Genomic DNA, 23,790 nt, shown 5'->3' on the forward strand with positions numbered 1-23,790 from the left:
TTTTAAAAAATATGCATTTTATTAATTTTTTTACAGAGAGGAAGGGAGAGGAATAGAGAGTTAGAAACATCGATCAAAAAAAAAAAATGAAAAAGAAACATCGATCAGCTGCCTCCTGCACACCCCCTACTGGGGATGTGCCCACAACCAAGGTACATGCCCTTGACTGGAATTGAACCTGGGACCTTTCAGACTGCAGGCCAACACTCTATTCACTGAGCCAAACCGGTTAGGGCAGTATAGATGTTTTTGTGAAGGGATTTTTTTTTTAGATGAGATTGACATTTACATCAGTAGATTTTGAGTAAAGCAGATTATCTTCCATAAAGTGGGTGGACCTCAATCAATCAGTTGAAGGCTTTAATAGAAAAAAGACAGACTTCCCCTGAGAAAGAGGAAATTCTACCAGCAGATTGCTTTTGGACTCAAATTGCAACATCAAGTCTTTTTTTCTTTTTTCTTTTCTCCTAACATCAACTCTTTCATGGGTCTCTAGCTGCTGGCCTACCTTGCAGATTTTAGACTTGTCAGCCTCCATAATCATGAACCAATTCTTTAAAAGCTTTCTTTCTATTTCAGAGGGCAGAGTCACAAAATATAAGAAGCCTGGGTCCCAAGTGACTGGGTAGAACAGGCCTCCCTCCCCAAACCTGCATTATACTATAGTGTAAACAAGAAAGAAACTTTTAAATTAAACACACACACACACACACACACACACACACACACACACACAGAGAGAAAGAAACTTTTGCTCTGGTCAATGGCTCTGTTGGAACGTCATCCCACACACCAAAAGATTACAGATTTAATTCCCAGTCAGGACACATACCTAGGTTGTGGATTGAATCCCTAGTTGGGGCTAGTGCAAGAAGCAACTAAGCAACTGGTTGATGTTTCTCTCTTAAGTTGATGTTTCTCTCTCCCTCCCTCTCTCTTGAAAATCACTAAAAACATATCCTCCAGTGAGGATAAAATAAGAAAGAAACTTTTATGTTTAAGACAGTGTCCTAGCAGGTTTGGTTCAGTGGATAGAGCGTCAGCCTGGGGACTGAGGGTCCCGAGTTTGATTCTGGTCAAGGGCACATGCCCGGCAGCTGATCGATGATTCTCTCTCATCATTTATGTTTCTATCTCTCCCTTTCTGAAATCAATAAAAATACATTTTAAAAAAACACTGAGTTTTGGGAGTTGTTATATACAGCAGTTAGCCTACTTTTCTCATCCTTTCCTTAATCTAAACAGTATTGGAACCTGGTAATCATTTCTTTCTTCTTGAAACTCTCTCTTCCTCTGTAACTATTTGTTTCTAGTCCTTTAATGACGATGATAATGATAGTAATGTCAGCTACCATTCATGAAGTTTTTTATTTTCATGAAGTTCTATGTGTCAGGCACCATGCTAGTGCTTTATATCTAGTGTCTCATTTAATCTTCATAACTACTCTGTGTGATAGATGCTATCACTCTATTTTTTTCACCCCTATTTTAGAAATGAGAAAATAGGTTTAGAGAAGTTGAATCATTTGTCCTAGGTCTTATAGAACCTCCTTCTCTCTCTCTCTCTCTCTCTCTCTCTCTCTCTCTCTCTCTCTCTCTGCAGAGAGGAAGGGAGAGGGGGAGATAGAAACATCAATGATGAGAGAGAATTATTGATCGGCTGCCTCCTGCGCGCACCACCACTGGGTATCGAGACCACAACCTGGGCATGTGCCCTGACCGGGAATCGAACGGCGACCTCCTGATTCATAGGTCGACGCTCAACCACTGAGCCACATCGGCTGAGCATCTACACTTTTCCTTTTGACAATCAAATCCAATCTCAGGGCTGCTATAATTATGTCTAGTTGGATGGTTCCCTGTCCCCTCTCCTTGTCTCCAGTTCCACATTTCCTGGCATATGAATGTGCTGATGACATTGTAAACTTAACACATCCAAATGCAGATATTCCCTTGTTATTACTGTTCTAAACACTTTTTACTTAATTCTCACAACAAACCTATGAGACAGATGTCATTCACATCTATGAGCTAAAGTGTTACCCACATTTTACAGATGAATAAACTGAGTGTTAGAGACTCAGTATTTGGCTTCTGTTTACACAACTAGTACATAGTAGAGCTGGGCTTGAGGCTGATTTAAAGGCCTATATCTCAAAAATGACAAGACCTCAGTTCCACTCAAACTGGTAAGCTCTTTCTGTATTATTCCATTTCCTGCTTCCTATACTCACTCTTTGCTCCCCCTTTTTTTCTATTCATCAATTTTTGTTGATTAGATTTCACATATGCTTACTCTCTGCCCTTAACTTTCAAACTCTACTTGTCCTTCAAAGTCCAGCTCGAAGGCCATTTCTCTAGGAAGCCTTTTCAGGTATTCCAAGCTGGAAGGGATCTCCACCTTGTGTGAATTTACAAAGCACTTACTCTGTACCTCAGTTACCTCTTCCTAAGCATGGGAGCAAAGCTTTAATTCATCCTCATCATAAAAAGTCCAAGTATAGAGATATAGAGTGAGACATTTAAGTATTTCTTCATTCCCCAGAATTGATCAGTTTCTATCTTTAAAAAAAAACACACATATTTTTATTGATTTCAGAGAGGAAGGGAGAGGGAGAGATAGAAACATCAATGATGAGAGAGAATCACTGATTGGCTGCCTCCTGCACGCCCCCTACTGGGGATCGAGCCCACAACCCATGCATGTGCCCTTGACTAGAATGAACCTGGGACCTTTCAGTCCGCAGGCCCATGCTCTATCCACTGAGCCAAACCAGCTAGGGCGATCAGTTTCTATCTTGATTAATGTTTCTATGTATCTGCTAGCAACTGTATGAGACAGTTATATGAGAACGGGAGGTATAGCAAGTCATCTTTATTCCCCTAAAATAGGAATAAATAATTGCTGGAAGAATTGTTTCCAATCCCTTGAACCTGCACACATTACATTTTTAGATGAAGGTGAGAGAGTCTGTTCAAGAAAAGTAGTCCCCCTCCCCTTCCCCCTCTCGGGGGACCGGTGAAGACATGTCAAACATTCCCTCTCCTCCCACCTTCATTAAAGAACAAAAAAGCACCGATTTCTATGTACAAGAAGCTCTGGTTTCTGTTTTAGCTAGGTCTCAGAAGGAAATTACTTTTCTCTGAAATCGTAGACGCCCAATCCAGCTGCAGCATTGTTAGACCTCAGGGTAAACAGGAAGCTTCCTGCCCTGGGCCCTTCATGTCCCTCTCCCAGACTATTAAACGACTGTTATTAGGATGGTAAAAAGACAGCTGCTGGCCATAAAATCAGCCCATTCCTTAGATCCTTAGAGAAGAGCAGCTCCATCCTTCCAAGGTCAAAGAGAAAACTGTTGTCTCCAGGTCACACAGGTGTGTCCACCTAGCTGGGGTTCTTAGTTAGCACCTCGATGATCAACTGTAACCATATTGGTCTTTGCTGAATACCAGAGTGGTTTAGTTGAGAAGATGGGATTCCCATTTATAAGGTCTCTGATCCTTGGGATCACTTGGTTCTGGGGGTGATGAGATCTAGTGTAAAGGTTAGGCTGAGACTGCCAGAGCAGTGAAATCACTCCCTCCCCTGTGGAGTTTGTCACCTCTTCCAGTAGGGGACCAATCGGTCCTGATTATCCCCCAAGAAGAGAATGTGTGAGAGCAGAGTCTAGTGCTCCTACCTCTGCAATGAAGAACTGGAACAGGACCTCAGTTCTTCCTGCACAGAGTGGAAGTCCCTGGATTTGCAGCTGTTGATGAGGAGGGAGGGAACAATTTCTGCCAACTGGAAGGACAGTAAGGCAGGGATGATCTTTTGCCAAGAAGGGCACTCGGGTGTCTTGGCAGAAGGCAGAGGGCTGCCCCAATCTGTGTGTACATTTTCAGAAGCATTTGACTCTGGACCAAATTCTCTCAGCTGTGCTAAAGCTGGGGTAATGGATGGGAAATGCTTATTGGCCAGGCTGACTGGAAGCTCCAACAGAGGGTGCTGGGGCTCAGCCAGGAGCTTCCCTTCAGCTGGCAAGTTTAGCTTTCTGTCATGGTCAAAGGGAGCGTGTCAAAATTCCAATTCTCAGGGCTCTCCAGAGCTGCTTATGATTAACCATTTATTCTGAAGTTTCTGCTTGTTGGAATTTTTCACTCAAATGGGGAATGAATGGTGATGATGCAGAGCCTCTTATTTAGCTCAAAGAATGGGCAAAAATAGCTCCACAGGGGTCAATGGTTTACTCCCATTAAAGTGACGGGCTCATAACCAAATGAGGCCAGTCAGATACCATTTCATTCAACCTACAAATTATCAGTTCATGCTGCCTCGTTGGCTCCTCTGACCCATGTCCACCAATCAAGCAAGCACAGGTACTTGGGCATGGCAGGCAAAACAGTCACCACTTTGACCACTTATTGCCTGGCACTGGTTTACCTATGCAGAACAAGGAGCCTATTTGCCAGGTACCACTGCTTTCCCTCAGTCAAAGAAAAGGTCACTTAAGTTACTCCTCAGAGTTGCACCCAAAGAGGGGGAGAGTTTCTTCTAAGTGCTGAAAACAGAACTATTTTCTCCTCAAATCATTTTTGAGCTTCTATATAAGTGTTTAGACTGGGATAATCCCATTGTTTAAGGCAGCTCTTAAGATCTTAGAGAAAGGGACCTCTAAGAGATTATATACCACCCCCCCCCCCACTTCCCCTATGGGTATCATTTCCTCTAGTTTCAGAAGAGGAGCTAAGGCTCTGAAAACTCTCCAAGGTCACATAGCTGATATGTGAGGTCTAGAATCCAGGTCTGCTGCTTCCTTGTGCAATGCTTTTCTTACTATGACTTCCCCCCCAAATAATTTGTATTAATTTTTTTAAAAAGGTAACTGCTCCTTTAACCAAAAGTTGTTTAATTTGCATATCTTTGTAAGACTTTTCATACAAATAAATGAATAAATCAAAAAATCATCAGAAACAATGTCCCAATTAGAAAAGAAGGTTCTACTTTTTTAAAAAAATATATATTTTATTGATGTTTTACAGTGAGAAAGGGAGAGGGATAGAGAGTTAGAAACATCGATGGGAGAGAAACATCGATCAGCTGCCTCCTGCACACCTCCCACTGGGGATGTGCCCGCAACTAAGGTACATGCCCTTGACTGGAATCGAACCTGGGACCTTTCAGTCTGCAGGCCGATGCTCTATCCACTGAGCCAAACCAGTTAGGGCAAGAAGGTTCTACTTTACTTACGACCGCCATGACACTGTTCAGGCCTATGCCATCATGTGTGGACTATTATCAGCCTATTAGCTAGAGCTTTTGATGAAATTTACATTTATTTATTTTGAGAAAGAGAAACATTGATTTGTTATTCCACCTATCTATGCACTCATTAGTTGATCCTTTTTAAAAAAATTCTATTGATTTTTACAGAGGAAGAGAGATAGAAACATGGATGAGAGAGAAACATCGATCAGCTGCCTCCTCCTGCACACCCCCTACTTGGGATTGAGCCTGCAACCAAGGTACATGCCCTTGACCAAAATTTAACCTGGGACCCTTCAGTGCACGGACCAGCCAATGCTCTATCCACTGAGACAAATCAGTTAGGGCTCACTGATTCTTGCATGTGCTCTGACTGGGGATCGAACCTGTAACCTTGGTGCATTGGAGTGATGTTCCTAACTGAGCTACCCAGCCAGGGCTGATGAAATTTACATTTAAATAATTTACATTTAAATTTACATGTGGGTCCTGGCCAGTTGCTAAATGGACCCCGCACACCAAAGGGTAGCAGGTTCCATCACCTGGGTTGCAGGTTTGATCCCTGGCCCCAGTTGGGGCGTATGCAGGAAACAACTGATCAATGTGTTTCTTTCACATGGATCTTTCTCTCTCTCTCCTCTTCCCCTCCCTTCCACTCTATAAAAATCAATGGAACCCTAGCCAGTTTGGTTCAGTGGATAGAACATCAGCCTGCAGACTGAAGGGTTCTGGGCTCGATCCCCAGTAGGGGGAGCATGCAGGAGGCAGCCAATCAATGATTCTCATCATTGATGTTTCTATCCCTCCCTCTCCCTTCCTCTCTGAAATCAATAAAAAAAAAATATAAAAAAATCAATGGAAAATATCCTCCGGTGAGAATTAACAACAACAACAAAATTACATGTGGGTCAGTGGTAAGTTTAAAACTATCTCTGCTGTGCTTGGTTGAAGAGACAGATCCTGGTATACTTTAGAATTGGAATATGATTTTTTTCACTTTCTGCAAAAATAGTTACTGTTCTAAAATTTTCCATAGCCAGGACCATAGGGGATCTCCAGTGGCTCATACTGTTCCCACTCCTAACCAACCTTCAAATAGAGAGAGAGTTTCTAATAGATAGAGTAAGGATCCCAAGGCAGTGCAGGCAGTGTTTTTATATATTTGTACTTTCAGATTCCTGGTTAAGTTGGCTTCAAGTCTGTCCCCTGAGACTCCAGGTCATGTCCAAGGCAGGAAGTTGCAATGTAGGAGTAGTCCCAGAAGCCAGTAAGTCAGGAAGTAGCCTAGAATGCATCGTGTGACTCGAGAACAGGTTTTCCAGTTGTACAAAAGTCCGATGATAGAATTTCTGGGGACTTTTTGTCCTGGTGGGGAGTCTTCTGCAAGAGGCTTCCAAGGCACAGTCTCTAGAGATCTCAGCAGTGGCTCTTGATGCTGAAGCAAGTAAGCTGGAAACCAGTACACAATAGGAGTGGAGGAACCCAAAAACCTGGTGAGAACCTGGAAATCATAATAGGGGGAAACCCACACATTTATTGGAATGTCACTGCCTCAAACTGGACCAGCCTGGGGCTTGCCTGCTGCTGGGTGAACTATAACCCCATGACTAGAAATGTATTACACTGGACATAAAATTTAGTATAGCTTAGGATATGCCTTATAAAGCTGTGCATGATACCAGCCAGGTGACCTCAATGTTACAAATGAAAATAGCTAAACTAATTACCACAATAATGAGTTAATCAATAATAATAATAATAATAATAATAATAATAATAATAAAACACCTCTGCGGGGTCCAATTATACCCTAGGGCTTGGACTCTAAACTCTAGGCTGTGATGTGGAGCTTTGGAATGTAAGGTGGTTCCCTCATCCCATGGGGATACAAAGCAGAGGGAAAGGGAGCAGAGGATACTATGGTTTAACATTCTCCCTTCTAGGGGAGTTCAGAGCCAAATGGCCTCCCTCATCTACCTGGAAATGCTAACCTTTGCTGGCATTCCCTCTACTAGCTAATCCAGCTACAAACACAGAATGCTATTTTCTGTTTCCCCTATGTCTCTATTCACACAGTTCAGAGAACTTTACAAACAGCCAATGTGTGCCTCCAAGAGGCAGAAACTGCTAAGAAGCCAGCATGGAGAGAAAAAGACTTCCCTCAGAGTTAAATTGAAATTGGAGCCATAGCCAGAAACAAAAAAGATGAAATTGCCTTAACCATTTTGGCTCAGTAGATGGAGTGTCAGCCCACAGACTGAAGCGTCCCGGGTTCGATTCCAGTCAAGGGCATGTACCTTGGCTGCAGGTTCTCTGGCCCTGGCGGGGGTACATGCAGGAGGCAACCAAATGATGTGTCTCTCTCACATCGATGTTTCTCTCTGTCTCTCCCTTTCTTCCACTCTCTCTAAAAATCAATGGAAAAATATCCTCGAGTGAGAATTTAAAAAAGAAAAAAGAAAGAAAAAAAGAGATGGAATTCATGATCAAACCTTTCCCATCCCTTTATATTACACTACCACCCTGAACATTGCACAAGATGTCTCCTCTGAAAACTGAGCACCCGCTGAGTACCTCAGAGAGCCAACTATCAAGTTGACATTCTGGGTATACCTGTGTATTAGGGGAAGGTCCCAGATGTATTCTCTGTGCCCACTCTTCTCAGTCAAATCAGGTCCTCTTACAATTCTCATATCTTTGCACACACCCTTCATTTGCCCAGAATGTTCTTTCTTTGCTTCTTAAATGGAATTTCTTTTTATTCTTTACGAACTGGCCTAAATATGACACCCTCCTTCCGTCAGCTACTTTTTTCCTCTGTGCTTCCCACAATACTTTATCTCAAAACAGCAAATTCTCTCGCATCCCACTGTCCTATAATTTTACCTGTTCAATGTCTGTCTCCCATTTATACCATGAGACGCATTAGGACAGCAATCTTATCTTACTCATGTTCCATCTTCAGTGGTCTGACCCAGGGTCTAACACAAATAAAGCCCTCACATAGTTGTTGAATAAACAAACTAGGTACAGTTCACTCAAATGGGAGAAGTTAGCTGTCTTCCCCATTCCTGGCCCAGGGATTCTGTCCGTATTCACATCCTTTCCCAGCCAGGAATCCACCTCACCTGAACGTGCATGCACAAACTGCCAAATAGCAGCAGTGCTGCAGCGTGAACCAGGTACACAAACACCTGAGGACTGAGGAATCCAGGATCAGGCTTCTCTAGAGTCTCATCGCTCTTGTTCCTTCGCATCCCAAGTGTAAGGCAGAGCCAAGGGTGGGTGGTCACATACGTCCACGTTCCCCAGGTAACCAGTATAGCCACTGGTGCAGCCAGCAGAAAATTGGGCACCTGCTTAAGCTCATAGTATCTCAAAAAGCCAACATTCCAGTAGATATCCTGGATATAGCTGTATATTAGAGGAAGTTCCCAGGAGCACCACGGTGGTTCATTTCCCTCTGCAATCCGGTAGCCCTTGTCCACAGCTAACTGCAGCAAGGGCTCAGGGATGGAGTGGGCTGAGCCTGGCAGACAGAACTGGGTGTAGGCATAATACTGAAAGAGGGCAAAGGGAAGCCCAAGTGTGAGCACAGACAGGAACACAGAGCCCATCAGCTTCAAGAGCTGTCTCAGAGGATTCAGCACCAGGAGAGACGAGAAAAAGCCTTGGCACTGAGAATGCACAAGGAAGCCAATGCTCACCAGCCCGTTGGAGCGTACACCAGTAGCAAGGGCAAAGAGGAGTCCACTAGTCCAGCTTCGGCCCCTTTCCAGCTGCCCCATGGCGGTGAATGTCAGGAGGGCAAACAAAGCTTCTGAGTAACCAGCAGCCAGGAAGACATTGGCAGGGCTGAGGCAGAAAAGCAGTGCTCCGTAAAAGGCCTGGCGGGGACAGTGCAAAACCAGACAGCCCAGGTCGTGAAGTGCAACTGCAGCCAGGATAGAGAACAAGGAATTGAGCAATGCTACTGAGATTAACAGGCAACTCCGTAGGCTCAGTAACCCCCGCAGGGGTCTCAGCAATTCAGTCCCCACCAACAGGGCCAGGGGGAAACCAGGGAAGAAGGCAAAGTTGTGCTCATACAGGTAGCCATGCTCAGCAATGAACAGAAAGTGTTCAGCATCCCAGTGAGACAGGCCACCCAGAAGACCTTCCACGAGTTGGTCCACAGAGCCCGAGGGGGCAAGGCGAGGAGGAGAGAAGGCTTCTGCGCGGTGATCTGGGATGAAGGCATTGAAGACAGCCTGTGGGATGAAGAAGAACCAGGAGTTTGGTTGAACAACTAGAAGAAAATAATTACTATTTAATAAAATTAAGAACAGATTTGTTTGGGGGGAATCAGTCAGTTTTGGACTGGTTAAATTTGTGTTGGACATTCCAGTGCAGAGGTCAATGAGGCAGTGAGATATATGCGTCTGAAGGTCAGAAGAATGATCAGGGCTAGAGATATAAATTTGGGAGTCTTAAGTAATGGGCAGTATTTAAAGGTATGGGACTGAATGCGAGCACTAGGACATATAGATAGAGCTCCAAAGACTGGTCCCTGGTCACATCAACATTTAGTGACGTGAAAGGGGGTGAGGATCCAGCAGTGAAGATTAAAGAACAGTCAGGCACACTCCTCCTCCCGAGAGCACCCCTGCACTTTTCCTTTCCCTTCTTCTTCCCTTTCCGGCATGGATCTCCTAAACTCTAAGGGACCCCAGGAAACTTGCAACCAGGGGAACAATGGGCAGCGGGCAGCTCTTCCTGGGCTAACCCTCATTGTCTCCAATGTCCCCTTTTCTCTGAGTTCTCAGTGAGCCAAAGCAGTTCCGCCTAGACTCATTTCTATAACATGTCTAGAGAGCTAAGCAGCCCTGCCTAGGATAGAAAAGTTGTGTCTTCTAAGCTCTTCCTTGTTTAACTGTCCCCAGCTTTAATAAATGTGCTTTTAAAATCACACAAAAAAAGAAAAAACAGTCAGTGAGGTAGGGGGGAAAATAGGAGAGTATGGTGCCTTAGATCCGAGTGAAGCAAGGGAGTGATCAGTTCTGCTAAATGCTACCAATAAGTCAAGTAAGATGGGGACTGAAAACTGACCACTAGATTTAGCAATGTGAAGGTCACTGGTGACTTTGACGAGAGCTATTTCAGTGGGGTGGAGGAGAGAGAAGATTGCCTAGACTGGGTTCAACAGCGAAGGGAAGAAGGGAGATAGTGCATAAGACAATTAATTGGAGATTTGCTGTAAAGGCGAACAGAGAAATGGGGTAGTAGGAGAATGACAATGTGGAGTAAAGATATATATATATATATATATATATATATATATACACACACATACATATATATATATACATATATATGTGTGTATATGTGTGTGTGTGTGTGTATATGCATATATATATATATGTATATATATATATATATATATATATTTATATTTATATTTTAAGGTGGGAGACAGCCCAGCTGGTGTGGCTCTGTGGTTGAGGTCACAGTTCAATTCCCAGTCAGGTCACATGTCCAGGTTGTGGGCTCAATTCCCAGCAGGGGACATGCAGGAGGCAGCTGATCAATTATTCTCTCTCATCATTGATGTTTCTATCTCTCTCTCCCTCTCCCTTCCTCTCTGAAATCAATAAAAAATATATTTAAGGTGGGAGATAAGTGTTTGCCAGTGGGAATAAATCAGTGAAAAGGAAACAAGAAAGAGAACAGAGAACCGCTGGAGCAGGCGCCAGGAGATGGAATCTGCTGCACAGGTGGAGGAGCTAACCTTGGAGAGGAGGACAGCCAGCTCGCCCAACCTTCCACAGTGAAGGCACAGAGGTGAAGATGTAGGTGTGCCGATGGGTGTGGTGTGAGCATGCAGACAGTCGCTTCTGATTGCTTCTATATTTTACTCAGGAAAGCAATTTGGGGAAAAGATGTTAGAGACTTGACTAAAGACTAATACATGTAAAATATGTCATCTATAATCTCAGTTCTCAAAACAGGGAATCACCCAGGTAGTTTTAGAAATACCGATGCCTGGGTTCCTTCTCCAGAGTTATTGATTTAACTGGTATGGGTTACAGCCTGGGCACTGAGTTTTTTTAAAACTCTCCCTGGTGATTTGAATGTGTAGAAAGTGGGGGTGGGGTGAGGGGGTGGGGTGCGGTGGATGGACAAGAGAAATACACTAACATTGGCAGGTAGCATTGAGGACTCAATTGGATTAATGATCTTGAATAAAAGGAAACTAGTTACTACAGTTGTGTGTTTTACTCTGGGCAGATGCAAGCATGGGATGACAGAGAACTGAATTTAACCAAGGTTGGACATACAGAGAAGGGAGTAAGTGAGTTGTGTGGCTATGCATGATGGAGCATGGAATCCAAGCTAGGTAAAAAGTGGAGCTGAAGCCTTGAGATGGCTGAGAGTCAACGAAAAGTGGTAGGATCAATGGATTATAAATCCTGAGGGGTTAGAAGAATCATTAGAGCTGGGATACTAGAGAAAGTGAGCTGAAATGATAGGAGATAATGGTCAGGTGTATCAGCCTTATTAATATTCAAACCACCAAGAAATCAATAGTTGTGCTGGAAAGAGTAACTGAATCAGAAGCGAAAACCTTCAAGGAATGAGGAGGAATGAGCTGTCATTAATACAGATGACAGCCATAGCCAGTTTGGAGCAGTGGATAGAGCGTCTGCCTGCAAACTGAAGGGTCCCGGTTTCGATTCAGTCAATGGCACATGCTGGGTTGTGGGCTCAATCCCCAGTGGGGGGTGTGCAGGAGGCAGCCAATCAATGATTCTCTCTCATCATTGATGTTTCTATCTCTCCCTCTCCCTTCCTCTCTGAAATCAATAAAAATATATATTTTAAAAAACCACAGATGACAGCAACAATGAAGGGTAACTGGCAATATATTCTGATGGCATTACCTTTAAAACTAGAAGGGTTGGCAGTGGGAGAAATAACAAAATAGCATATTGTTAAATATCTTTTTGCCCGATTAGATTGTCAGTTACTTAAGGGAAAAGACACCATTACTTTTATACTCGCCACCTAGCACAGTTCGTGGAACAGAGTAGGTACTTAATAAACTTTTGGTGATTGAGTGAACAGTCTACAAAACATCCTTGTTTCCAAATCAACTGAATTAGAACCCAGCTTACTGGTTTCCCATCCCAGATGCCGAGTCACAGTATTGCTCCATTGGTTCTGCCAATCACTCAGCCAATACTGGTTCCAAGCTATCACTGAGTCAGTTTCTCCAGCCTGGCACCAGGAGTACAGCCCCATTTTTAAGGCTCTTTCTCTTTTTGGTCAGTTTTTTTGGTAATCAGGCCACTTCAAATAGTGAAAACAGCCCTAGTCTCCATGTTGAAGACACTTTTAACTAAACTTGGGAGCCAGCAGAGCCTACTATGCCTCCTATAGTAAGGGAGAAAAGAGAAAAGGGGATTTCCACAAAGGAACCAGCTGAGCCACAGAGAGAATGAAGCTTGTGATAAAAGGCACACATACAATAATTATGCTAATATAACAACATACCTAAGATGTTGACTACATTTACCAACACATACTAAGGACCTACTAAACACTGGGCATTGTGCTAGGCACTGCATTTAACGCATACATATATGAAATGCAATTAAAATATGTATAAGGACAGCCTTGGAGGGGAAAGGGAGTTTTGCAAAAGTGAATGCGTTATGAGGGCTGTGTGTGGGTGAGACAGCAAGGGGAGACGCCTGGGAAAAGAGCAGGAGACACTACTGACTAAACAAATATACACAGATGGTCTCAGGACATTGCCACCTCCTTCCCATTCAACTGATTGACAAAGTGCTCAGTTTCCTGCTTAGGGGATCCAGGCCAATGCTTTGAGTTGTCACACACTGTCACCTCTGGTTACAGAACATCATGGCCTGCTGGAAAGACCGCTAGCTCAGGAGTTAGGAAACCTGGGTTCTGATTCTGGCCCTTCTCTAACTTGTGTGACTTTAGGGAAGCTCTTTAAACGTTCATGTGTAAAACAAGGGATTAAAGACCACTCCTAAGAGTCTTGCCCATTTTCCAGCCATGAAGCCTAAGTGTCTATGGTTCCAACCACCTGGAGGGGCACACCTCGGAGGTGGAAAGAAGATGGGGACTATTCTTAGTGTCTTGCCCAGTCATGTGGCAATGGCATGTTCAGCACAAAAGATCAGAGACTGACCTGTAGCACCAGAGTCAGGACCCGGCAGCTGACCGCAAACCTCAGCACCTCTTTTCGGGACGGGTCCAGGGGCCACATCCTCTCACCACAGGAATTCAGGGGTGTTGCTGCCAGGACTGAGCTCCCTTAGGCTTCTAAACTCCAAAACCCAAGAAGGAAATGTCACACGTGGGCTGAAAGTAAATTCTTGAAAGCATTCTCCACAGGAGACTCCCCGCTTCAGCATTACTAGGCAAATTTAACCACTTAACTTCCCAAATGAGGGAAAAGCATCTTGAAGGCAGATGTCATTTGGTGTCACTCTGAAACACTATATTCTTGTTGGGAAAATCCCACACATACAGGCATGAAATCGGAAAGCTAAATTCACAGCAAATCTTTTTTTGTTTTTTGTTCATCCTCACCCAAGGATAGTTTTTCCATTGATTTCTTTCTTTTTTTTTAGAGAGAGAATGGAAAGGAGGGGAAGAGACAGAGTCACATCGGTTGGTTGCCTCACACTCATTCCCGTCCTTTGACGGGAATCGAATCGGGGACCCTTCAGTCCCCCGGGGCCAACATTTTAACCAGTGAGCCAAACAGGCTAGGGCTCGCAGCAATTCTTTAAAAAGCTTGTTGCGTGCCCGCCCAATATGCAGGAACTAAAGACTTAAGTTCAGGTCCGGGCTCTGTCACTCACAAATTCTCATTTAGTCCTTCTGAACCTCAGTTCTTTATGTATACAATGAGATCAGATTATTTTGCCCATCTCACAAAACTGTCATGATGGTGAAATGGACTAAAGTGTGAAGAAGTACTACTACATCTATATTGTGGTTGGTGCTATTTGGTGTGTGCCCTTTTCCTCTTGCCCAGAATAATAAACTAGGTCCCAAACCAGAGTCCCAAAAATGGGGCATAGAACTGAACTGGAAGACCATAATGACTACACACTTCAGCTCAGCTCTCTGATGTGTGTTCCGCTGGTCTGTTAAATTAAGTGGAGAAGGAAAAGAAAACCACCGCTCGGCAGGACTTAAACCAGCTTACATTGCTAAAACAAACTTAGGGGGAAGACAGAGTTGACTACTAGAGACAGAGAAAATGTATTTCACGTTTCTTTGTTGGAATGGCAGCAACCTATAAACAACTGCAAAGCCATTTTGAGGCAAGGAATGCACTTCAAGGCTTTTTATTATTAAAAACAAAAATACATCACACAGTCTCTTGGACTAAAAGAAGTAGCAATGGCTCTTACAGAACCAGTCTGGGAAATCAGAAAGAAGGGCAAGAACATCAGATATAACTCCCTGATTTGGTGTTCTTGCCCCAGTTCCACCCCACAAACATCCACTGAGTTCCTGATGTATGCCGGGGTTCTATCCCTAAAGGAAAAAAAAAAAATTTAAATTGAGAAACTAACAGGGAGGGCTGGAATATTTTTCTTTCTTCTCTTATCTGGCTAATACCTACCATGCCTTTAGGTATCCCTTGTCTGAAATTCACCAGACTACGTGATATGCTTTCATTGTACTCTGACATGTGGTCTTAGTGCTATTGCTTAAATAAGTTGCTTGGGAGGGCAGGGGCTTTGTCTACCTTAAGGGTTCACAACTATATCCTCAGGGCCTAGCATACAAATAGACTATTTTAAGCCTGTGTTCTGACTGAGTGTAAGTGGCAAGAACAGGATGTGTCATTACCAGTTCATTGGCTCTGGGTATAAAAATCACTGCTCCAAGTATTCCTCTCACCATACTCATGTTAAGAGCAAGACTACAAAGTCGCGAGAAGCCATCTATATATCTAATAGCCTAAGTGACCGCTGGACCAGTAGCTATGACACACCCTGACCACAGGGGGCAGACACTCAACGCACAGGCATGGAAACATGGAACAGACTGATGAATCTCAGAGGGAAGGGGGGAGGCGGGAGGGCGGGAAGAGATTAACCACAGATCTTATATGCATACTAGAGGCCCGGTGCACAGATTCGTGCACAGGTGGGGTCCCTCAGACTGGCCTGCGGGGATCAGGCAGAAACTGGCAGTCCGACATTCCCTGTGGGGTCCCAGATTGCGAGAGGGTGCAGGCCAGGCCGAGGGACCCCACAGGTCTCTAGCCTATTAATAAAAGGGTAATATGCAAATCGAGAGAACAGTGGAACCACTGGCCACTATGATGCACACTAACCACCAGGGGGAAGATGCTCAATGCAGGAGCTGCCCCCTGGTGGTCAGTGCGCTCCCCCTGTGGTGAGAAGCCCTGAGACAGGTTCACCGCTGACGAACAAGCCTCTCCCGCCTCCACGGCAGCACTAAGGATGTCTGACTGCCGGCTTGGGCCCACTCCCCATCAGTGGGACATCCCCAGAGGGCTCCCGGACTGAGGGCCCCCCACATGCACAAATTTTGTGCACTGGGCCTCTAGTAGAAAAATAAAATTTCTCCATAAAGGAAGCAAGATTGGCCAATAGCAACAGTTCCTATCCTCAGCACAAGGGGGCGCCTACTGCTTACTCCATTACCAGGAAGCCAAGAGGAAGGGAGGGGCCACCACCACCACACCGGTTTGCTCATCAAAATTCAGTTCAAAGGCAAGCTTCGGAAAACCCCAAAGAGGCAGTTTGTGAACCTATCCAACATTTCCAACATTTGACTCGCTGAATCGAGAGGAATCGTGGAAACAGGCCCCACCAAACCTCACACGGTCACTGGTTCTCTATCCTTGCGTGAATTCACTTTTTGCCCTTCAGTTCCCACCCACATGCAGAGGAGAAGTTAGGAACAGAAAAGCACTTAACCCACCTCTGCCTCTTCACCAGGCTGCCATTCTTCCTTCCTCGCTCCAGAGTCAAGCTCTAGCCCCAGCGACCACAGGAGACTTGCAGCCCTAATTTACAGGTAAACCAAGTAAAAACAAAATAAAGCCAGTGAGTTCTCCCTCTCAGCTAATTGCCACCCTCACTTCCCAACAAACCCTTTGCCAAGTCCCTCTCTCTGAACTGTCAGGACAGAGAGCTACTAGTTTTACTCCATTTTCCCATGAGATAAATATGCCCCCGAGGTGAGTAATAAAAATCTCCCTAGTTTTTACATCAGAGATCTCATTAAACCCTGTGAGGCCAGTATAATTACCATCGCCATTTTTATAGATGTGGAAACTGAGGCTCACTGGGGTCAAGCGGCACACTCAAGTCTATATTTAAAGAGAACGTCATTTTCTTTCATTTTTAAATTCTGAAACCTCGTGGTCTTCCTAGCAGGCCTCACACCGGCCAAAGGGGATGCACTCTTCCTAAAACAGGATTACAACCCAGGTCTCCCTAACCCAGCCCGGTCTTGTCCGAGGACGGCGCAAGCTCTTGCTGGGTGTGCTGAGGGCAGGGAGGGCCTGAGAACACAGGGGAGCCTGCTGAATTGGAGCCCTGGACTCTGGGGGAGACTACCACCCTCTGTGGGGTGGGGAGGTCGCTGTAACAGGGGTCCCTCGAGGCCAGAGGCCGCGCTGGCCGTCGCGAGCCGCGTCTAGCCCGCTTCTTTCAGACACAGCCCCAGGCGGGCATCGGGGATCTCCTCTCCCCGAAGGGCCAGGGGATATTCCGAGGGGGGCGGCGGGGCCAGGCCCGGCCGCAGGGCCGGAAGGCAGGGGAGGGCGGGAGACTGGAGAGGAAGAGGCGGCACCCCGAGGCCGCTATGGCGGAGGGGCGGGGCCCCCTGCTTCTCGGCGGCCTCCGCCTCGTTTCCCTCCGCCTCCGTTTGACAACTTCCCTCCCCCAAGAACTTTCGGGCTCCCACGCTGGCGCCGAGTCCCCAGCATCAGCCCGTCTCGACCTCCCAGACGGGGTGCGAACCTCAGCTCCTTCATCCGGGGACCCGAGCGGCCGCGCCTGCGCACTGGCTCCGCCGGCGGCGGCCCCGCCCGGCTCGGAGCTGCTCCGCCCCCTCCGCGGCGGCCATGATGACTCCGGGCCTGCGGGGCGGGGACGGCCGAGCCCCTCCGCTCTGCGCTCTCGGTCTGGCACCTTCCCGCCCTGGTGACACCTGGAGACTTCCCGCCCGCACTACCCTGTCCTCGGCCCCCTCCCCCGCCTTCACTTGGTCCCCGGGGCAGCTGTCTCAGAGGCGGGGTTCTTGCCCCAGTTCCATCCCGCAGACATCCCTGAGTCCCCGGTGTGGGCCAGGCTCTCGGAGTTGGGGCTGCCCCGCGGCCGCTCTTCACAGAAGCCCGAGCAGCACTTTCCCTGCTGTCTGGCAGCAACAGCTCAGCACGGGGCCCGGCGCGCACTAGATGTTCTCCGAATAGAGAGAAACGCCTTCTTGGGGTTTCTGTGGCCAGGAGCGGCACCCTGCGTCTTGGGTGTGAAGAAAGTGGGGGATCCCCTTGACTTTCAACTCCTCCAGCTACCAGGGACCTTCTGTCCTGCTCCAGTCCCCACCTCAGGCGGCTAGTGAGGACGGAGAAGGGAACTTCAGAGAACACCCCCCCCCGACCCCCCAGGACTCCCTTCTTCCTCATTCAAGCAGTTTCTCTCGTAGGAAGTGGGGCCAAAAAAGGAGAAGAAAAAAAGCCGACTCAACACAACCGTCTGTTGGGGAGGAGCGGCCGGTTGGTACCCCTGTAACGGAAACTGTTAGAACAACTTTGCACCCTGCTTAAAGGAAGCAGATAATAAATCCTTCTCCGTTGGTCGATTTCTCGTTTCTCAGGATCCCAAAGCCTCTGCGGTTTCAGTTATCTGCCCTCGGAACGCAGCCGGGCCGGGCGAGCTTCTGGCCGCAGCCCCGGCGAGGGAGGGGTTTATCTTCAGCCCCAGCTACTCCTGTGGGTGGAAACAAAGGCGATGGTTGCTGTCTCTCAGGCAAACTAGCCCAGATCCGGTCTGTGGTGGCCAGGGGCTGCATCTTTTGATTCTTTGTAAGTCATTTCAGGCCCCGAGACCTAAACTACCCTTTAGGTATTTGTTGTGTGTAAGGTGGATAAAATATAAATCCCACTTTAGTTGTTCGTTAGAGGAGAAGGGGGAAATGCAGTTGAGAAGACTCTTCCCCACCCCAGGCTTTTCAGCGACAGACTGGTTCTCGGCTCCGGGGGCCTGCGCGGGAATCGGCGAAGCCGGAGGGCAACTTGTGACTTGGTTGTGGCTGGAGACTCTAGAAGTCTGGGGGGCTCCAAGCAGCACTCTGCTTGCAAAGACAAAACAGAAACGAACTGTCCTTGCTTTGTGAATTCACATGGGGAAAAGAAATGCATTCGAAGTTTCCCTCTGCCCACACTAAATTCCCTCAAAAATCTACTTGTGAAAAGGACGGTGGTTACCCTGGCCTGTGTGGCTCCGTGGTTGAGCATCGACCTATGAACCAGGAGGTCACAGTTTGATTCCGGTCAGGGCACTTCAGGGGATCCACCTCCTCCCAACGGAGAAGGACAGGGGAGCCGGAGGGCAGAGTCTTGGGTGGAAGACAGATTCTCAAGTCAAGGAGCCCAGCCCCAGCTCTGCTTTGAAAAGGCTGTGGGACCCCAGGCCTGTCCCTCAACCTCTCTGGATCCCCTGGCACTACGAATGATTCAAGTGGTGTTCATAAGAGCAAGGAGAGAAGTAAAAAATAAAATAAAACCTTGGCCTGACCAGTGTGGCTCAGTGGCTGATGGTCAGCCTATGAACCAGAAGGTCAAGGTTTGATTCCCCGTCAGGGCACATGTCTGGGTTGCAGGCCCTATCCCCAGTAGGGGGTGTGCAGGCGGCAGCCCATCAGCAATTCTCTCCCATCATTGATGTTTCTGTCTCTCTCCCTCTCCCTTCTCTGAAATCTATAAAAATATGTGTTTTTTTAAAAAAAAGGGCAGGAGTCTCTTGTGACAAGTCAGAATGTTTTCTAAAAACTCATCTGTCACCCTTCAGAGGTAGAACTTTGTCCAGATCTTCTGTTCTACTTCCCTGCAATTTCTCCTTCTTTTCCTTTTCTGCTACCCACCCCCCTCCTCTTCTGCTCTGTTTCCTGTTTCATTTTCTGGCTCCTGCTCCGACAGGAAAACGAGGAAGCTGAATCTCGTGCTCTCAAAGCCCTGGCTTGTCAGAATGGAAGACCAGGTGGGATGGGAGGGGGTTCTCAGCCTCCAAGGCTGTGAGTAAGTAGTGGAAGAGGCAACTCTATCTAGTCTGCTTTTAGAGTCAGCAGCTAAAATGGTGGCTGCATCTGCACTGAACCAGCTGAGCGAGCGGCACTGTGGGAGAGCCAGGGAGACAGAGATGGATCCCAGGGCTCCAGAATGGCTACACCACCCAGCCACTTCCATGAAGAAGCAGAGATCGTACACCACCAAGAAACAACTTCATAATACACATCCCTGACCTAAACAATACATCACTGTTTCTAGAATCCTGGAATGGAAGTGACATTTCTGTTTTTTTTTTTTAACTTGCCTGGCTCTGCTCATGCCATTTCCTCTGCCTGAAACCCTTCCCTGCCATTCTACCCTTTGGCAAACCCACTGCATTCAGATGTCAGCTGAATGTCACCTCCTCACAGAGGCCTTCCCTTGACTATCCAGTCACAATCACGACCCTGTACTAGCCCATCACCCTGTTCTGTTTTCTTGTTTTGTTTGTTAATCCTCACCTGAGGATATTTTTTCCCATTGATTTTTAGAGAGAGTGGAAGGGAGGGAGAGAGATGTGAGAGAGACACATCAATTAATTGCCTCCCACATGCACCCCAGAGCCCGAAACCGAGGTATGTGCTCTTGCTGGGAATCAAACCCACAACCCTTTAGTCTGCAGGCTGGCACTCTAACCACTGAGCCCAACCAGCTAGGGTGTGTTCTGTATTCTTTCTAGTACTTATCACCACTTGATGGTCCTGTCCATGAATTTTACTCAGCATCTGTTTTCCTGTTATGGAAAGTAAGCTTTGTGAGAGTGGGGGCCTTGTTCAAAGTACTACCAGCACTTAGAATAGTACTTCCTTTGCAGATTGTATGAACTCAATAAAGTTATGGTGAACAAATCAATTTGTTTAACCTGATACCTATAGTTTATTGGATGCAGGAACAAAGACTCAGGGGAAGTGACTAGCCTGAAGTTACACAGCTAGTGGCAGAGGTGGGACTTAAATTTCGGTTTCTAGCTTCCCAGGTTGGTTTTTTTTTCTAACACTCTATACTATTTAAATTTTTCTCAGGTTTACCTCTTTCCCTCTCTTCTTTTTTTTCCACTTGACTAAGGCTATATGGGATATACCAAGAATACCACATAGGGCACACCAACTCCTAACTACTCCTTCCTCCACTAAATTCCTCTCTTACCTGTTTTAGTCAACAAAATGGGAGTGCCTACTCTGTGAGAGGGGATGAGGGTGAACACTGAGCAAGGCAGACACAGTTCTTGTCCTCATGGAAATATTATCTACCTCATGGATTTCATAGTGCATGGCATCAAGTGCTCAGGAAGGATGGGCTGTTAGACCCTCCTGAATGAAAAGAGAAGTGATTTTTCTGCTGAAAGTGTGGAGGAAGTTCTCTGGAGCACTCACCTCCCTGAAGCAACCGGACAACTCATTTCTCTGCCTTCCTCTGGCCACATCTGGAGATCCTTGGCCTCAGGCTGGGCGGAGAAACAGTGCTGTGTATTAGCTCAGTTTCCAGACACTAAACTTTCCATGACCCCAGTCCTATTTGAATATTGGAGAAGCTTTGTTCTGGGACATTGGCCTTGAGGCCATGGCATTATGGGACACAAGTGACCACACAGGCCTCTGGTACTGTCATTGCCAACTGTTAGTAGGCAGTGCTAATGACTGATGACAAGCAGCTGTACCTTACCAGAACTTGATGCTACTTCCTTTCACTATGGATAAAAGGCATTAATTGGCAGTTTCCAAGAATGCTAGGTGACATTTACATCCATCCTGAAACCTGGGGTGGCCAAAAGCACACATTTTGGGTTTCTGCTGTATCTCTTGAAGATGCCCATCCACTCCAGGACAAAGGCCCTGCCCTACCTCCCAACTGTAGAACCCAAACACTGATCCTTTAAAGGCCGTGGACACTAGGTTATTTTTTCACTCTTTCTTTGGTGTTTGCCTTTCCGTAGTTAGAAAACCTTGACCCCACTGAGAAGGCCTAGTGGGAAGGGCCTTAGCCACTTAGGGGTGGCACTGGCTGCAAAGTAAAAGAGCCAATGAGGTTGAGAGTATTGTTTAGGCCAGACTTGGATGCTCTCCAGCTATGAAAGAAGGTTAAGGTCATTTGGGGGGTGGGGAGGGAGGAGCCTGGGAAAAGAACTACTGGCCACACCCCTGGGCTCTCTACAGGCAAGGTTCTATTTACTTCTCAAAAGCAAATTACTCACAGCTCAGTGGCTAGCAGCTCTTGGCCTGTGCTAACTCCAGTCAGAAACTGGAGACTAGGCTCGGCTCCCCCTGCATTGCAGGAGAGCAGATGAAAGGAACCCAGGAAACCAAACTCCTAGGCAATGCTCCACACACAGCCCAGAAATGCACTTTCTACACTAGAAAGTGGAGTTCAAGAGGCCCAGAGCAAAAATAGCCATTAGCAATATTGCTCACCAAACTATAGATATGAAAAGCTCCCCATTTAGTTTTTTTCCAGAAGAGTCCTAGGAAGTATCTTGGTGGATGAAGGTTCGCCAATGATCTCTATTTCTTCTTCTCTCAATAGAGAAATACTAATTATTCATTCCTGTCCCTGACCCAAATGTTAACAACCATACTTAATTTGATAAACACTTGTTTGAAATTCTTGGCATCATTTTACCTCATGCTAAAACAAATCTTACCTGCCGAGCTCTGGCTGTCCTTCGACCCAGGAAGAAGGTAGAGTCTGGTGAATTAGGAAGACTATGGACCTTCGAGTCAGAGAGACCTCGGTTGGTGTGAGCTCATACAAGCCACTTTCCTCAACTATAAAATGTGAGACAGAATAGTGACCTCACAGGCATGGGACTGTTGTAGGATTATTTGATGTACTATGTCTGGTATCCAAGTAGGTAATAGAAAGCTATTGTTTCAAATTCCACTTCTAAGTGTCCACAATAATAGCATTTCTCTGTAATTGCTTTTGGTTCTTCCACTGTTTCCCTGAGGAAGTAGATGAACAGAGAAGCTATATATTGTAACATTAGCCTGTAAAAGTAACTGCACCTGGCCAACATCTACATTTCATTAACTTTGTGCCAGACTGTGCTAGGGATATAGGACAGGGATATAGCAGTGAACAAAAGAACACCCCCCCCCCCCCCCCCCCCCCGTCCTCAGAGAGCTGATGTTCTAGTGTAAGGCTACAGATAAGTACAATGTACAATAGGCCAGATGGTAACAAGTACTACAAAGAAAATTTAGGCAGAGAAGGAAAATAAGACAGGGGAGCAGGTTGATATTTTAAACAAGGTGGCCAGGGAAAGATTCACCAATATATTTGAGCAGAGACTTGAAGATGAGGACTTGAACCATGCAGTTATCTGGTGCCAGTATTCTGGACAGAGGAAACAGTAAGTGCAAAGGCCCCAAGGTGGAAACAGCCGGTATAGTACAGTGAGCAATGGGGAAGAGAGGAAACCAGAACAGTAACAGCATGCTAGACAACTGAGGGCCTGGTAGGTCATTATGATGATCTGGACTTTTACTTAGAGTGAGAAACATTAAAGGATTTTGATCTGACTTGGCTTTAAAAGGAGCATTCTGGTTGCTGTATTGAGAATAGGTTCTACCAGGCCAGAAAGGACAGTTTGATCTTATTTTTTAAAAAATTTAATATATTCTTATTGATTTCAGAGAGGAAGGGAAAGATAGAAACATCAATGATGAGAGAAAATCACTGATCTGCTGCCTCCTGCATGCCCCCTATTGGGGATCAAGCCCACAGCCCGGGCACATGATCTTGACCGGAATCAAACATGGGACCCTTTAGTCCGCAGGCCGATGCTCTATCCACTGAGCCAAACCAGCTAGGGCTGGAGGATATTTCACGAATCTTCAAGAAGTATAATAATGTCTTAAACTACAGTGTTAGTGACTGGACTGAGGATTTTTTGAAGACTGCTAACAGAATGGCAGTGGAAATGAAAGTATTTTTTTTGCCAAGTGATGGAGTTGCCATTTACTGAGAAAACTATGGGAAAGGCAGATTTCTAGGGGAAGATGGCATTTTAGTTTGGGTATGTTCAAACTAAACTTCCAGAGACAGCAAGAAAGCAGCTGAATGTTCTTATTTGGAATCAGGGGAGAGAGCCAGTCTGGAGAAATTAATGGTTAAGTTGGAGGCTGCTTTCAGATAAATGGTGTCTCATTGTTAACAATTTCTAAGAAAAATAGAGATCATTTCCTTTGCCAACTATTTCCAAAAGTTT

General features: G+C 46.0%; 1 protein-coding gene across 4 annotated transcripts; it reads right to left on the minus strand.

Moving 5' to 3' along the window:
- Positions 1-4,964: 4,964 nt before the first annotated feature.
- Positions 4,965-18,165, minus strand: PIGV (phosphatidylinositol glycan anchor biosynthesis class V). Of its 4 annotated transcripts, XM_079778172.1 has the most exons (6): positions 16,562-17,271; positions 16,232-16,316; positions 13,446-13,579; positions 9,402-9,495; positions 8,374-8,774; positions 4,965-6,746 (listed from the first exon to the last, which is right to left on the minus strand). In XM_079778172.1, exons 3-6 carry the CDS (start codon positions 13,521-13,523, stop codon positions 6,465-6,467), a joined length of 855 nt encoding a protein of 284 aa, XP_079634298.1. In that variant the 5' UTR covers positions 13,524-13,579; positions 16,232-16,316; positions 16,562-17,271; the 3' UTR covers positions 4,965-6,464. The 4 variants fall into 4 exon arrangements, with proteins under 4 accessions (XP_079634298.1, XP_079634296.1, XP_079634299.1 ...); XM_079778170.1 differs by having other exon boundaries at positions 8,374-9,495; XM_079778171.1 differs by having other exon boundaries at positions 6,529-6,694; positions 8,374-9,495.
- Positions 18,166-23,790: the final 5,625 nt, after the last annotated feature.

The sequence above is a fragment of the Cnephaeus nilssonii genome (assembly GCF_951640355.1).
Source record: "Cnephaeus nilssonii genome assembly, chromosome: 7".
In the NCBI taxonomy this organism is placed as follows: domain Eukaryota; kingdom Metazoa; phylum Chordata; class Mammalia; order Chiroptera; family Vespertilionidae; genus Cnephaeus; species Cnephaeus nilssonii.

What these genes read in the sequence shown, in the direction of transcription:
- PIGV (XM_079778173.1), bottom strand. Translation starts at nt 17,942, where the DNA reads ATGAGGAAGAAGGGAGTCCTGGGGGGTCGGGGGGGGGTGTTCTCTGAA. An exon ending in CCCCGGATGAAGGAGCTGAG is followed by an intron (nt 16,317 to 17,277) that starts GTTCGCACCCCG and finishes CCTGTAAATTAG; the next exon opens with GGCTGCAAGTCTCCTGTGGT. An exon ending in GTTTGTGCATGCACGTTCAG is followed by an intron (nt 6,747 to 8,373) that starts GTGAGGTGGATT and finishes TATGATTTCCAG; the next exon opens with GTTCTCACCAGGTTTTTGGG.